Genomic DNA, 16,639 nt, shown 5'->3' with positions numbered 1-16,639 from the left:
GTTTGAATCAAAAGAAGCCTCCATGTCCTGGTGTAAAATAATGTTTCACTGACTGTACTGTATGTTATTTGGATTAAGTGCAATATTATATATAACTCTGCTATTCTCATTTTCCTTTTTCTCTGCAAGGGCTCCATAAACTCAGACTTTGAACTCCTAGTTATTAAAATAAGCACATGCACAAGCCTATTTTTGAAGTCGGGTGTGACAATGAAATGTGTTCTTATTCCTATTCAGGGAGTACAGCAGTCTGGAGTGTTTCCAAGCACTCGATGGAAGGCAGGTGTTAACAGAGACAGACAATCCCTAACACTTACTGTACCTTATACCTACGGGGCAATTTAGAGCCTTCAATCAGCCTGACTGTTGGAGGAAACACAAAACGGATATTCGGTGCATGCAGACTCAGAATAGGCTACTCACCAAACTCAAAGGATTATTAGCAAAATAATCTGTTTGCATTTTGGGCAAAAGCATTTTTTGCCAAGAGTGGGAAGAGAAGAAGATCAATACCAATCTTACAGTATAGTACAGTATATATGACGCTACAGCCAGGAGATTGGTTAGTTTAGCACGAGGTTAGCTTTAGGTTAGCTTAGCAAAAACAGGATCAAATCATGTACAAAAAATATAAAAATAACAAGTTTAATAACATTAAGTTATTGTAGCTTGATACACTTTAGAGTTACTGGCAGGCAGATTGTGTTACCTTTGAACAGAGCCAGGCTAGCTGCTTCCACCCTGCTTCCAGTCTTTATGCTAAGCTAATGTAAAGCTAATCGTCTCCTGGCTTCAGCTTCATATCTGACAAACAGACACAAGAGGGATATCAATCTTCTCATCTAAGCAAATAAATGAATTCCTCAAAACTAGCTACCTTCCAGTATTGGGATAAAGCCTATGCATAAAACTGCCAAGGAGTCATAACTTTGGCTGAATTAAAATAAAGTATTTGGCGTCACTGTGGGAAAAGACCAGCCCTCCACCTCAAAGAAATCATCTATTTCTTATAAAACTTCTCCATCCCCAATGCTTTTTTTCTTCAAGGCTGAGGATAAATTGGAATTCTTAAAGGAGGATATCACAAGGGATGAGAGAAGTTCAGGAAACCAGGCATAGTGAAATCTTCAGCTGCTAAGCTGTCTGTCTCCAAGCCTCCAGCTCGCTACTCACATGGCTGCTTCTGACAGCCCGACAGACTAAAACATTCGCTTCTGCTGTCTGACGAGTGTTCGGAGATGGAGCATTTTAATGTGTAGATGTTCTGTAAGCACTGTTTCCTGTTACTGTCAGGCAAATATATTGACGTTGAGGGTGGGCTGAATTTGCTACTAGCACTGTATGTTAATGAAATAGATAAATAGCCAAACCCCGAGATTGCTGCCATAGTTGGGGTAGAAAACTGATGGGTTTTTTGTTAGCAGAAAATCAATCCAGCAAAGAGGAAGACAGACGAGTCTGCAGTCTTGCAGTAAAAAAGGTAGCTTGTCTTTAAAAAGTCAAGTCTATTTTTGCTTGGGCATTGAAGTGCTGAGTGGGGTGGGTGGTGGCGTGAAGGGTAGGGATCAACCTCAGCTCCCATTTGTCAAAGAGTGAGAGGGTGCTGCTGTAAACAGAGTTAACAGTACTGTATCCACGTCAGGACCGGCCCCCCTGGGCATACACCACTTACACAGGGTTCTGTCTACTGTGAAAACAGACGAGATCACATCACAAGCTTTGTCAGAAAGCTTTGAAGAGGAAACACTAAAGATCCAAAGAGACAACGTTTGCAGACACATTGTGGTAGACTAAAAAGTCCCAAAGAGGAACAATTTAAAGAGGGAAAATATATAGCTGTGCAAGGTTGACGTATAACCTTTGATTGGATTAACGCTATCATAAATACAGTTAACTATGAACACCTGAAAGTAATAACATTAGGAAATGTATTCCTATTTTGTCGGAAGTGGGGAAGAGGCCATTGGCTATTTGTCTATAGTGATAATGGAGTTTGCCACATGCGAATATCTTGACTTGTTATATTACATCCACTTGTTATATCAATTCAACTGTCCAAAACTACTCCCCATTTCACTCATTACACACGCAGTATTGTACACTGAGATTTTCGACGCTTTTGAATCTTAATTTTGCCTCATTACTGACAGGTGTAGTGTTTTAGGCTTGTCATTGTTGCGACAGTAAATTGGATACATTGCATTGTGTGATTGTTAGCAGAAAGTAGAGCACATGTCATTAACACTCTTTCATTGTGTTAATTTTTGAGGGCACGATATAGCGCATACATTTCACACAGGACAGGACAATCTCCCATTATTCCCAGCATTCATGCATTATTCCATTTTTTGTAGATAGTGATGGAGTGATTGAGGTTTTGCAGCAATCTTTCCACCGGTTTGTTGATACTTTTGTCGTTCTTTTTGCCAAGTGGCATATATTGTATTGTATACATATACTGAATTGTATTGTCAGAAATTCCCAATATCTCTGACTTAGAATTACTAATACTACCAGAAGACTTTAAAAAATGTGGATGTGAAGACAGCATTTTCCTACATGTTAAAATGTGTGCCGTGAAGAATGTGTTTTGCAACTAACTACATGCTAACATGCTACTTTGCTGACAACTGACAATGATAATGCCAAAAAAGGCCTACGTTAATAATACTTTATACTCTATTTTCACAGATGCATCAATATATACTATAACTGTATGCGATACATTCAGATACATTAACTCAAAAACTTTGCATTTACATCACTATCCTGTAGCTTACTGTGTACATGCAGGAAAAGTGGAGCTCCTAAGAGGACAATACTGTTTTAAACATACTGTACATATCCATAGTATCCTTGTGCAGAGATATAATTTAGTTTTCAACTTGTCCCAAAGCGAGACAATCTCACACTTAAATTTCACAAGCTGCACATCTGAATTATTGATTGCGTTATTGCTCGAGTGGGCACAAAAATAGATGTTTTTAAAGGTTGTAATTTCCATATAGCTGCGGGACAAACTGGCAGAATAGATTTTAGTCTGCAAGGAAATATGTACAAGTTCTCATTTAGCAGTGAATTAGACAGGAAGAAACACAGTTGTAATGAGAAATCTAGATCTGAATATAAAAATGAATATACCGTCGGTCTCTTAACAATAAGCGAGACTAGAAAGTGAACAATTGTAATGCTTTCTGACCCAGACAAAAGGATTGACCCATAGATGGATTTAATGTCACTACAATCTGCATAGTGTAAATATTTGAATTTGTCCATACTGTAAACGCAGCATTCATGGATAATCTACTCTGTTTTAATATCAGCTATGTGGTGGAATATTTTCACATTCAGTCTATTCACCAATTGTATTCTTATCAAGTGATAACCAAAATGAGCTCCGAGATTGCACAGACCCAAAGAGCATCTCATAAACTACAGTCCAGTGTCATCCTCACACTGTCGCTGTGCACATGCAATCCCCAGCACAAACTTTAATCTATGTAATGAGACTGGCCATATTCATGTTGCATCTGTTCACTGGTAATTCCTCAGCAGTGGACTTGACGCCACATGGCAGAGACACACCAGAGCCAGAGCGAGCACGGGCGAGTGTGATGCTGTTTGAAAAGCGCTGGTCTGCTCATACCCTGCAGTATCTACAGTAGACAGTACAAAACTGAAAAAGAAGGGTTCCCCAGACAGTGAGTCACTGCCATTAGTATTCTTTGCAGTGATGACCGTGCTTAAAATGAATCCTCCAGCCTTTAGACAAGCCATGCCTTACCTTTATTTCGCAGCATATTACCAGGTCAGGCAGGGGTTTTGTACTTGGTAAAGACGTGGGAACAGGAAGGGATAATTCTGACCCTATTCTGACAGCTCACCATCTTGTCACAGATTCTGAAGCAACATCAGAAACAAGAACCCATTTCATACTATAAGTAGTCTATGTGAGGGCAAACATATGGTCTAAAACAGGAGGGAGATTTTAAGATTGCGATGAATGTGAAAAAAAACACTTACCTAGCGATATATATATATATATATATATATATATATATATATATATAACCCTAACCCTAACCCTATATATAGTGTTATTCTAATTTTAAAGCTGCTAGAATCAATATTTTTAGATAAACAAATGTGTTCAAATGTTCAAATGTTCAAATGTCAAAAGGGGTCGCTCATTGTGACAAATCCACAAAGAATTATCACCCAACTAATACAGTCCCCTTCAGCTCTGCAGAGCTTTAGAGCATCTTTCAGTTCCATATTTCCCTCAGGGGTTGGTTGAAACCAAAAAACAGAGCTTAACAGAGTGAATATTGCAATTAAATTCACCAGGTGGCCGGAAACATGACTCCAAATTAATGCTGCTCCGTGTGTACCCGTTTTAAAAAAGGGACACGATACACTTAGTTGCCAGTTTATTAGGTAAAACTTGCTAAAACTAATGCAGTGTTAAACAGCAGTCGGGCAAAATGTCCTGCCATTATGAACGTTATAATCTTCAGTTCCTGTTAAAACTGTTTAAGAGAGATGTGGATCCAATTTTATGATCATTTTAAAGGCTGTATTTTGTGGCGATGTTGACTTGTATTGCGCTATACTAACAGATGTTTCTATTATTTTGTCCACCCCACTTATATTAGTGAGGGTTGGCTAAATTACAGGAGTCATTTCTCAATGAAATGCCATTAATTTGTTGGTTATAGCTTCTTTGTAAATCCCCATTCTAAATGTACAGCATGTAAGGTTTTTTGATAAACTATATGTGTGCTCTGTGCTGCATTGTCACTAGAGTGTGTAGGAAAGAATGTATGTACAATGCAGTCGTAAATTGCTGAGATACAGTTATTTCCCCCTATGCACTCAGAGGCAGCAGATGCCCCTGAACGCCATGTTAGAGCAGAAAGAAATGCAGTTCAAGAACACTTTGCAAAGCCAGCCAAGTATTTCTCTTAGCACTTAAAGGCCTCAGTGTAGTGCACCATGCCTTAAACTTAAAGCCCAAACAGCTGAAGTACCATTCTGAGGGAAAAACACACTAGATCACGCTGAAATTGCGAGTCAATCTTCTCAATGAAATACGATCCGGAGGTACATGTACACAACCTATTTGCACTGCAATATATTTAACTGGCTGTCAGCAATGGCTCTGCTCTCAGCCAGAAGCTCATAATTAGGTCTGCGGCAGGGAAATCTATATGCTGTAGAAAACAGAAATGTTTACAGAATTATTATAGTTTAAAGCTTAAGTCTGTAATGTTTTTAAAGTGATATATCGTCACTATATCCATCAGTATGATGGACTCACAAAAGGTAGATTTACCATCTTTTGAGACTTCACACTTTGCTATAGGGGAAATTAATTACCACACATAATCAACACATACAGTATCTTAACTGCCATAACACTATGAGGTGTCTTTTTTACAATTTGGTTTTTGTATGGATCAAACAAATGAATTACAACGTGTTAATATTAAGCTTTCAAGGTGCTGGTAGGCGAATTTTCGAGCCAGGCTAGCTGTTACCGCTATTTCCAGTTCTTATGCTAAGCTAAGCTAACATGTAGCAGGCTGTAACTTCATATTCACAGACATGAGAATTATATCACAGTACAAAATTATAATCAAAGTTGTTGTTTGCACCTTTAATTCTGATATGATCTGCAAGCCATCATCTTTCACAGATGGTGACTTGCAGTTAAAAATGTCATGGTGTCCTTTTTTCATGGCCGCTGTTTATCAATGTGTGCTGTGAAACTCTCGTAGTCAACTTTGTATTTGCTGCAGTGTCAACAACACAAAGTCATGTGGATTTATTGCGCTTCGCAACTAAAAGGATCTTGATCCATAATCATCCCAAGACTCATCTAAATGATCCTCGATTCAAAGGTTTTAAACTGAGTCTATTACAGATAAGACTTCTCACCATGTCTCAGGGTTACTTTGCTCTATCTTAGCTACATCGACAGACATCTTACCAGTGTACTCTGGATCCACATGAGGAGGGTAGAAGCGGAAGTTGATGAAGAAGGGAATAGGCACTCCAAACTTGAACCACTCCACCACATAGGGGGGCTGCTGTCCGTCCAGGGGAGGGGACACGTCACACCCCAGGATCACGGTCTCTCCGGCGCGTGCCGTCACAAACCGGGGCTCCTCTCTCACTCCGTGGGCACCTGAAAGGAAGAAGAAGAAGCAGCGTTTACCACAAAACAAGGAATTGTAATGTTTAACTTCTCATCGAGGCTGGGGTCTGACATTCAAGAGAACAAGGTGCGAGCATATTCTGCTGCTTAGAATTCCTGCACACAAAGCAAGCAAAATCTCATTGCACCAAAGTCATCCAAGACTAATTTACAAGCAATAATTGGCTGGCAATTAAAGGAGTCGACTTAACTACTGCACAATGAATTAAAACTACACATCGCTTGAGATAAAGGGAACACTCATGGCCTTTGAGTTTCCCGTTGAGTTTCTGAATGGTCACCATACACATGGTAAACCCTCTCCTCATCTGTCACCTGTATCTGTTGGTGAGTGTTTTGTGGCTGTGCCATACTGTACTATAAATGAGCTGCCAAGGGGTTCTATTGATCATAGCTGGCTGCTGCTCAGATAAGCTTTACTATGAGCACTACCAGGCCTGGCGTTTAGCCACGAATGTCCAGGCACGATGCCGAGCGTTGACCTATCAGATGACTGAAAGGTCGGCATACCTGCCTCAGCAGAACTCTCACTCTGGGAATGGATTTTCTCCAGCTGCCACCCCCGCTTTCATTGAACCGGCTGTATCTCCACCGTCAGAGCAAGCATGACTACCCGCCCTCGCCCCGGGGGGAAAATCGCTTCAGGGATCAAGAGACATGCTGATGTATCACTCCGGAGAAACACCAGCTGAATGACTTAACGCTTTCGTTAACAACATAATTTGCATTAGCACGGCTAATTTTTTTACAAGAAGAGCAAACGTTGGGACCTGGAGGTGTTATTGGCTCAAGCAGTACTGGTGTATCTGTAATGATGTTTCTCTGCTGTTGTATGAAATGGAAATGTTATGATCTGCGCCTTTTCAGCTGTGCACACGGCAATTAAAACCCAAATATGTTCGCCCAGTTCTTCTAGGCTGAAAAATAAAGCTTTAACTCCACCCCTAAAGGCCATATGCATCACTTAGTGATTGTGTTTACCAGTTTAATCTGCATTATCCTGTGATAGAGTTAATCCACTTTATTCATTCCAGCTAGCACAGATTCTGGACTGAAACATTTTAATCAAATAACACTTTTAAAAGTGGAAATGTGGTCTGCCAGTTACGGCCCTCAGTCCTGGAATCTGCTTTGCTATTACCCCTCTTTGTTAAGGAGGGAAACAACAGCTATGCTTTGCTACTCTGAGCTCTAAAGGCCAACACAAATCAAATGAAGTGCATATGCATGACTCGATGAACCCCTCCATTTAGATAGACCAACACGAGAATACAAAAAGGTGCACGAGCCTGAATACTAACCTAGAAAAGAATGAAAACCCAACAAATACCGATTGACAACTACAAGCCACAGAGGCTGTGCATCAAAGAAAGAACAAAACTTCATGTACTAATTTGGAAAATCTAAATCATGCCGGTAATAAAGCAGCATTTTTGAAAGATGAAACTGAGGGGGAGTGAGTGTTGGATGAAGCACAGTGAAGCGTTTCAACATACATAAAAATTGCTGAGACTGAGGGAGAGGGAAGTTGATTGTTGCAGAGAGCGTCTGTGGGCATGACACTCTGCCCTGCAACTTTTTAATGCGCTACTGAGGAAATGTGTCCCATACAGTTGCAAGCAAAACATTATCAGAAATCTGCTAAACTAATCCTTTCAGGCTTGAAATTCACACCTGAGCACGCTACTTTGCAGCCGCATTTATAACACCTTAAAAAAAGATTATAACAACCACTTCAACACTCCATACAGGGCGTGTGCCGAGGCATATGCTCTTTTCTTGATAAATGCTATTCAGACAAGTTCACTACATTTGAATTCTAAGGTGTTGGATAACAAATTATGGCAGAGACTTTATGTCTTTTGTCTTTACTTGTGCTCTAACAGAGATCAAGCTCCCATCCATAATGAAACACAGTGGGCACATTGTTTGGCTGAGTAAGTAGAGTCACTTGACATGTAGCACAGGCTCAAACCATGTGGCACAACTGTGCATGAATCCATTGTTTTCTCTGCAGACGGTTCAGGTTGCAGAAGTTTAGAGGCTCGGGTTTCTGGCTGGCATTATTTTTAGATCCCGGTGGCACGCCATGAACAGGGAACCGACTTTAAAGACTTAAGATAATATATTGGCGGTGCTAATAATTCTCCAATTCCTTTATGGGATCCTCATGAGGCGACAATCAGCAGAGGTTTGGTCACCGCTTTTGCCTTTTTAATTTCCTTAATGGGGACACGGTGACCCTGTCGGGTTTATGGGGGCTTATTCAGGGTAAAATATTTATTCTCTCAATAACACATAAATGTGATACAAGCGACAATGCTTAAGATGTTTCAAATAAACAGGACGGTACATATAAAGGAATCAATAGAGTTAAGAGATGATGGCAATTCATGATTGCTTTGGCACTGTAAACGTCAACTGAAGCTGAAGCCCTCCAAACACACATAGGTAGAAATGTGTTGAGTAAGATCTGCATAAATCAGACAGCTAATAAATCCAGGAGAGCAATATGTTTTATGTATCTATACTAGGCACAGAGTGGATTTACTGCTATGATCATGAATTCCTGAAGGCTAACAATTCAGTCAGCTGTCAGATAAATCTTCCTTTACGGCAGGCAGTTCGTGTACAAAAGCAAAATACATTTCTCATTGTTTAGTAGGTTAAACAGGCATGCCAGAGAAAAGTTAGATTATTAAGTGATTATTTTCTCGATAATAAAATGTCAGAAAATACGAGATTACTGTTGTGCCTTACATGTAACTATGCCCAACAAGACACCGTCAATTCATACAAGCCAGGACCAACTTAAGCAACTTAAACACCTCTCACAATAACATTTTCATACTAAACATATAGTATATAGTACTGGAGAAATCAGAATAAATAATTCACCTTGCCTTCTTCATCAACACATGAAACAGCCATTCCAACGTTTGATCATCTCTGACCACCAGAATATTTCAGGATTTGGTCTTAAAATGAACTTTCTTAAATCATCATAATTTGTACAGTACCAAAGAAAACAGGACTCACTTCCCACTTGATGAACATGATGATCCCAACACAACTTGGCCACTATACATGGGCCAAATTGCTTTATAAAATCCACCCACCTCAGTTTCCATAAATGTAAAAGGCAAGCAAATCTCTAATAATCCAGTCAAAATGCAAAGGTCAACAAAACATGCAAATTGGATTTGCTTTTGTCAAATCTGGTTCTAATAATAATTGTTTCTTTCTAAATCCACTCTGCGCAGAAAGAAGATACTCTAATAACTGTGTGAGTCTGTGTGTGTGATTCAGTACAATAGTTAGATGGAACCGTTTAATTTGTGTCTTGAACCCCAGGTTTGGAAAACAGAGATAAGAACAAAGAAAAGTAGCACATCCTCACATAAGAGGCTGCAATTAAAAAAGACTATTTGTTGTTTTTGCTTGAAAAATGACTTAAAGCGATTAATCGATTATCAAAGCAGTTACCAATTAATCCACTCATCATTTCAGCTCTAGTGAGAGCTTTGCTTTTGTAACAGCACAGCACAAATGTGAATAAAAACATTAAGAACTGAGAGAAGCAGTCGAGACAAATGTTTACTGATACACACAATGTGATGTAAGAAAATTATAAACCAATAAAAGACATCTGTTCGAGGTCAATCAATAGCAGTGCAGACCAGCACATGAATCATCGCAGCAGAACAGAGATGGGCACGAGGACTTAAAGCCGCAAGAGATTTCAACTCAGAGCTTTTTTCAAGTGGCAGTAGCTGAAAATGTCTCTCGCACCACACTGTACTTTCAAAAATGATCACAGATTTGTACAGTGAATAGACCATAAATGAAATTTTGGGCAATAATCAGGCAGAGCGAAGCGAAATGCTTTGACAGTAATGACTTCCAATAACACACTGAACATTATTGTTGAAAAATATGAAAACTGAGGGAGTTCAATGAAAAACAATTTCAGACGAGCAATGCCTGGATTTTCAGGTCTAGCTTGTTTTTCTTTTTACACCAGCACAATATTTCACCCAGTAAAATCTAATATTTACCTCCAGCTCGGATTTGATTCAGCGTACGAGCGAGGATAAACATTTTTCACTGCAGTTAGAGATTTTGTTAAGGATACATCAAGCTGTGTGTGTGCCTTCACAGTGATGAGGATGTGAGCGCCGCTTTACTGCCGGACAGAGCTCGCGATGTGGAGGATGTAATGGAATATAGACTGGACGGAGGCTGGAGAGAGACTCTCAAGGACGTGCAGCCACTGGGCTGGATGGGCCACTGACAGGGCGGTAATTGAATGCCAGCCTGCATGTGCTGAAGGTCACATCAGAGAAAGGCCTGAGTGTGTGTTTGTGGGTGTGTGTGCGGTGTTGGGTATATGCCTGTGTGCAGTGGTGGGAGAAGTACTCAGATTCTTTACTGAAGTAAAATAAGCAATACCACACAGTGAGAACAGGTACAAGTTCTGCATTTCACCTGACTCAACTTAGGTAAATGCAAAATCTAATTAAAGTATCCAGAGTAAAAGTACTCATAATGCTGCAAACCGCTCCCTGTTGGTATTTTACTCTTATCTAATATCTTTCTGGAATAAAATAATGGCTGCAATAATGTCTATGTTTCATTTTACTGCTGTGGATATGTATGGTTTTGCTTATTTAAACTACTGTGTATACCTGGGTATTTAAATCTACAGCAATGCATCATCTTCTATAAGATTATAAGAGGTGGAATAAGTACTATAGTAGTGAGAACAGTATACACATACTTTTTGCATAAGAAAGTAAAGAATTGTCAGTATTAAAATATACTTAAAGTACAAAAAGAAAAAGTACTCATTATGGAGAATAGTGTATTATATTCTTGGATTATTGAAGCATTATTGTGTACATCACTTTAATATTGCAGCTGGTAGGTGGGGCATATGTTTAACTACATTTATACTTTATGCGGATGAATAAAGTCTTATCTTTATCCATCAAAACACGTTGTATTTTTAATCTTGTGTGTGTGTGTGTGTGTGTGTGTGTGTGTGTGTGTGTGTGTGTGTGTGTGTGTGTGTGTGTGTGTGTGTTTGTGTGTGTGTGTGTGTAACTGAAAGGGCCTCAGGGCACCGTCCATGGCACCGCAGGGCTGCTCAGGCTCAGGCAGAGGTCAGCTGGGTTCGGCCTGCTAGTCACACTACTGTATTATAAATGGTCGATGTGCTCGGGTCCAGAATCCTAAAAGTCACAGGGCTCTGCCGGTTACGGAAGATGTTATTGTTGCACTCTTACAGTGAAGCTGTTCTGTCACACTCTGCTTGTATGTGTTGGTGAGCATCAAGACTCTGACTCCAGCAGGTTTTTGTTTATCGGTTGTCCAGATATTCAGAACGGCAACAGGTTCAGGTTTATGCCTTCAGCACTCTTCTCCCCAGTCTTCTCCTTCTCTCTTACATACAGCGGTGGAAAGTAACTAAGTACATTTACTAAAGTACTGTACTTAAGTACAATTTCATCGAATTTGTACTTTACTTGAGTTTTTATTTTATGTTACTTTATATTTCTACTCCGCTTCATTTCAGTGATGGGACATTCTGCATAATAAGTACTTTTACTTGTGTTACTTTAAGTATATTTTGATGCTAATACTTTTGTACTTTTACTTAAGTAAGGTTTTTAATGCAGGACTTTTACTGTGGTATTGCTACTTTTACTTAAGTAAAATATCTGAGTACTTCTCCGCCGCTGCTTACAAACACTTCTAGCAAGAAACACTGTCTTTACATAGAATTATTAACTTACATGTACAATTAGACCAATTATTTATATTGCTATAATTATCATTTTCCAGACCACAAGCTAGTATTCACCAGACAAGACAATGACCTCGGTGTCTCATTTTTACTTTTGTGTAGGGAACAATCCAAGATGGATTTGGTCTCTTCATTATCTTGCTCTCTTTAATGGCTAAGTTCCCCCTTTTCAGACAAGCAATGCTCAGTCAGGGATGCAATGGATGTGCTGACACCTGCTCGAACACACAGCGAGGAGAGAGAGATGTGTGAAATGGGCTTTGTTTGCCAAAGACACAAAGAGCGAAACAACATTGTTTGGCACTGCACTGCCAGAGGTGCACATTATGGGACATCTTTGGCAGCAGCTCTAAGTCACACAATCTCCTCAGTGCAGCCATGATTCAGTCATTTTTAGATGAGTTATACATTTTTTAAGTCAAGGTGTTTTAAATTAATTTCACAAAGAGGCATGTTGCTGCTAACAGCGATTATTAGTGCTTATCGTGACTAATTACAGCTGGTTATGAGACTGTGTTTATTCAGCATCAATAAATCATATGTAACGAATGCACAGCAACGCAACGCTCCTATATTGTATGTAAGCTGCTTAGACATCCACAGCTCCACATATCTTCCAATCAACGTATCCACTTCCATATAAATCCCATTCACTCACTCCCCCTCTCTCTCGCTCACTTCCTCTTTCTGTGACACACACACACACACACACACACACACACACACACACACACACACACACACACACACACACACACACACTCGAGCTGCAGTTCAGAGCCACATAAGTGTGCTCAGTGTGGATTCAACACTTTTCTCTTGAAACAAGTGCTTCTTGGGCAGATGTATGTATGTGTTTCCTTCAAAATAGAGGAAAGACTTGACATATTGAAGACTTCGTTTTATAAATGTGTTCTTAATTGAAGATGGAATCGGTCTCGTGAGCGTAATAGTATTTTTAGGAAAGACAGAACTAGTACAAACATTATGAATACTGCCATATATTAGTATATCATGTTTGTTTTTTGCAACACGCTCTGTATGTCACAACTCATTATGTTAAATTTAACATAAACATGATTATATGCTTTATTTCATTCATAGGAAAAGTTTATCTTAACTTGTTCCTTACTTTGTACTATTAGTAGCATTTCCTTTTTGTCTTTTAAGCATGTTTTGCTACTTTTTAAGTAATATTTTTTTTAAGAAAGCGACTTCTGAAATGTGGCTAGTAATAAAAGTCTAAATAAAATCCCATTTGGTACTTAATAAAACATAATTATTATTTAATTATCACATTATTAAATGTTGTTTTAACAGTTCCTCCCTGCATGAACAACATCAAGTCCTCATAAATAAACAACAACATATGTCATAATCATAAGTACGTGCATACAGTATATGCTAAGGTTAAGGTATGTTTAAATTTAGGAAACTAAAACTACTTCTTGGTTACTGTTTGGGAAAGATCACATTTAAAGTTTAAAAGAAACTAATGTTGACTGACATAATAAAAGTGTAATTATGTGAGATAGGTTGTTTAACTTATCCCAACTGGACTTTCTATCATTCAGTGGGGAAAACATTAAAATACAATAAAAATTCCCAATGTCCCAGACATGCCATGAATGCAACATAACAACTTAACTTTAAAAGAAAACTTAGTCTGAATCATGACCTCAGTAAATTGCGAGGCATAACCTGAATTACATTAAGCTGAACCATTGAATATTGCTTTTTTCTCTCAGTTTAAATCATTGGAATTTCCCCTTTAGTCATTAAGTTCATTTAGCGGTTGGCTGCCTGATTAATCGCAGATCTATACGCATTCATTTTTTCTAGCTGCAAGATAAATGCAAAAATAGACTTTACTGTACAGATCATATAACTGGACCTGCAGTAAGTGTAACATCATCACGATATCATATTTTACTTCTAGCCTTATAATCAGCACTAGATGCTTTCAGAGAGATGATGATGATGTAGCGGCTGGGAGAGCAGTCCATCCAACCAGAACCACATGATCTGAAAAAACTGGCTTTCCCAGAATGCTGCAGGCTTTGTTTGCAAGGAGACTCCGCTGGGACCGGACTGGCTGAGGGAGGAGGAGAGGGGGAGGGAGGGGGAGGGGGCACCACCAGAATGAGCTGGCACATGCCCAGTACTGAGAGTCTGCCATCCACAGCTTGAGCACAGGCCCTTTCCTAAGCTCATCACTAAGCTTTACTCCTATGATTGTGAGCGAGAAAGTACAGCAGTGTGAAAATGTGAATAGGAGAGATGAAGTTGTGCTGTGCGTCTGTTGGAAAACAAAAAACTGATTGGATCAAATCAGAAAGACGTCATTTCAGAACGGCCTAACAGGCATGTCAATACCTCAGTCAAGCCCATATGTTAACTACACACACTTGTGGTTAATATAACTGGATAGGTGGAAACAGAAACAACGCAGAAATGAAGATGAACTCTGTTACTGTCGGACAGACACAGGCTAGCTGTTTCCCCCCGTTTTCAGTCTTGATGCTAAGCTAAGCTACATATTTAACGTACAGACATTATATTTGCATCAATCTTCTCATCTAACTCTCGGCATGAGACAACTAAAAGGTGTATTTTCAACAATATTGAACTATTCATTTAATTTACAGCCGGGGTCAAAGTTAAAAATGATGGCAATATATTTGAGTTATTACATTTTTGTCTCACATTACATTTGGTTTATTGTCAGTGACTAAATATTCTTTAATCTTCTTGTTTATTTGACAAACAGTTCATAAAAGAAAATCTAAATCTGTGTTTGAATCATCAACATGAATGACACAGATGATGGATTGCACACCTTGAAACAATTTCTAATTTAATTGTGATGCTTTTACAAGCAGCATAGAGCTGATAATAACATCTGTGTGGGAACAGTATAATGATGATGTTTTTTATTAAAAACATTTAGTGGTGTTTGCATGAGCTGCATGGAGGGTCTGTCGGTCCTGGTGCTTGCAACGTAGGTGAACTAAACACTCTACAGTGACCTAAGGTTTTTATTTGTTGGGTCTTTTTGGATGTTTTGGGTAGAAAGTACTTGTACTTTACTTAAGTATGCTACTTTATTCTGCCACTCAGATACATTTTAAAGGTGAATGTTGTGCTTTACTTACAATTATGTGACACCTATGATTACTGGTGCTTTTCAGATTAAAAATGTAATTGACAATATATCCGTTTTATAAAACATGACAACTTATAATAATGATATTACAAACAAATGTATAAAGTAGTTAGCTCCATCTCGACCAATTGAAGAGGTAACATTGTGCTCACATGTTAAAGCATCAGTAATACATTAAAATATACCAAATGTCAGTGGGGCCGTTTTGTATAATGAATACTTTTATGTATTTTGCTGCCTGTACTTTTACTTAAGTAGCATTTTAAATGTACTCGTAGTGGAGTATTTCTCACTAGTAAAGGATCTGAATGCTTCCTTCACTACCTTTGATGTGCACTACTGGCCTCATCACCATAGTAATATATATTAATGTCAGCACAGAAACATAACTGTCCAGGGTGCTCAGCAGTTTACGACTTCTGCCTGATCTCCTGTTTTATAAATGCGACATCTAATCTCATATACAATCTTAAAAAAAACGAGAAAACAAAGTTGTAACGTGTCAAATCAATAACCACATCAAGCCAGAAATTAAATTAATACCAACTGCATTCTTTAAGTTACATTTTTTCCCGTATTCATTGGCAGCATTGATTGCTTTTAAATAGAACTGGCCCAACCTCTGCAACCCCGTGACACTATATCCTTTAGTGCCCATCACCAACCAGACTGTAAGCACTGCAATACTGCCAGGGCCTGTTGGAGCTCTTATAGGGGTCAAGCACGCTTTGATTCTTATAGATGTGGAGGAGCCAAACAACTTGACATCAATTGAGAAATGTAATTTATTAACATCTATCATATACAAAAAGAAATATAGCTTTAGATTGTCACAAAGAGTGTATCTTTCATAAAAGATTATATTCTCTTATGGCAGTTTCATTTTTAACAAATACAGAAAAGCAGTCACAACATACAACATCCCTAAATTGGCAGATGTCATTAAACCTTTTGCGAACCCTTCAGATGTTAGACAAATTAAAACAGTGCTGTCAAAACATTTCATCAACCATCTCATGGAGAGCAGCATCCCACAATGTCCCAGACAACTCCAACATCCAGACAAAAAGTGAAGACAGCCCCAGTCTATCACAACCACAATCTGAAGCTGGACTCCAGAGACAGTAGGAGGGCTTTCAGACATCGCTTGGTGCAACTGGGAGGCCTCAGGTATGTGAGTGGCAGTTTTGACATCTTCACAAAATGCTGCCTGCTTCCATATAACTCTTTCTTTGAAGAAGCGTGCCTTCAGAAGAAACTCAGCGACAAGAACAAGTGTGCCAAGCAACGGTTCACAGGGGAGCTCCTGTGAAACATCAAGGAGTGTGCTCACGAGAAGGGAATTTCAGATGAATACCGTCTGGCCAACAGCCAGTTCAACAAACGCTTAAAACACACCAAGTCCCCAGCACAGGACCTGAGAGAAGTCTGCCATGCATGACTG

The 16,639-nt window shown here is 39.1% G+C and overlaps 1 protein-coding gene across 3 annotated transcripts in view; it reads right to left on the bottom strand.

Moving 5' to 3' along the window:
- The window catches only part of igsf9ba (immunoglobulin superfamily, member 9Ba), a 61,571-nt gene that overhangs the window by 39,291 nt on the left and 5,641 nt on the right, over positions 1-16,639 (bottom strand). For all 3 annotated transcript variants that reach the window (XM_029446327.1, XM_029446328.1, XM_029446329.1), the window contains exon 2: positions 5,993-6,190. In XM_029446327.1, coding sequence (XP_029302187.1) covers positions 5,993-6,190 — 198 coding nt within the window. The remainder of the gene's footprint in view (positions 1-5,992; positions 6,191-16,639) is intronic.

Source organism: Cottoperca gobio, chromosome 13 (assembly GCF_900634415.1).
Source record: "Cottoperca gobio chromosome 13, fCotGob3.1, whole genome shotgun sequence".
Taxonomy (NCBI): domain Eukaryota; kingdom Metazoa; phylum Chordata; class Actinopteri; order Perciformes; family Bovichtidae; genus Cottoperca; species Cottoperca gobio.
This window is presented reverse-complemented; position numbering and strand designations above follow the sequence as displayed.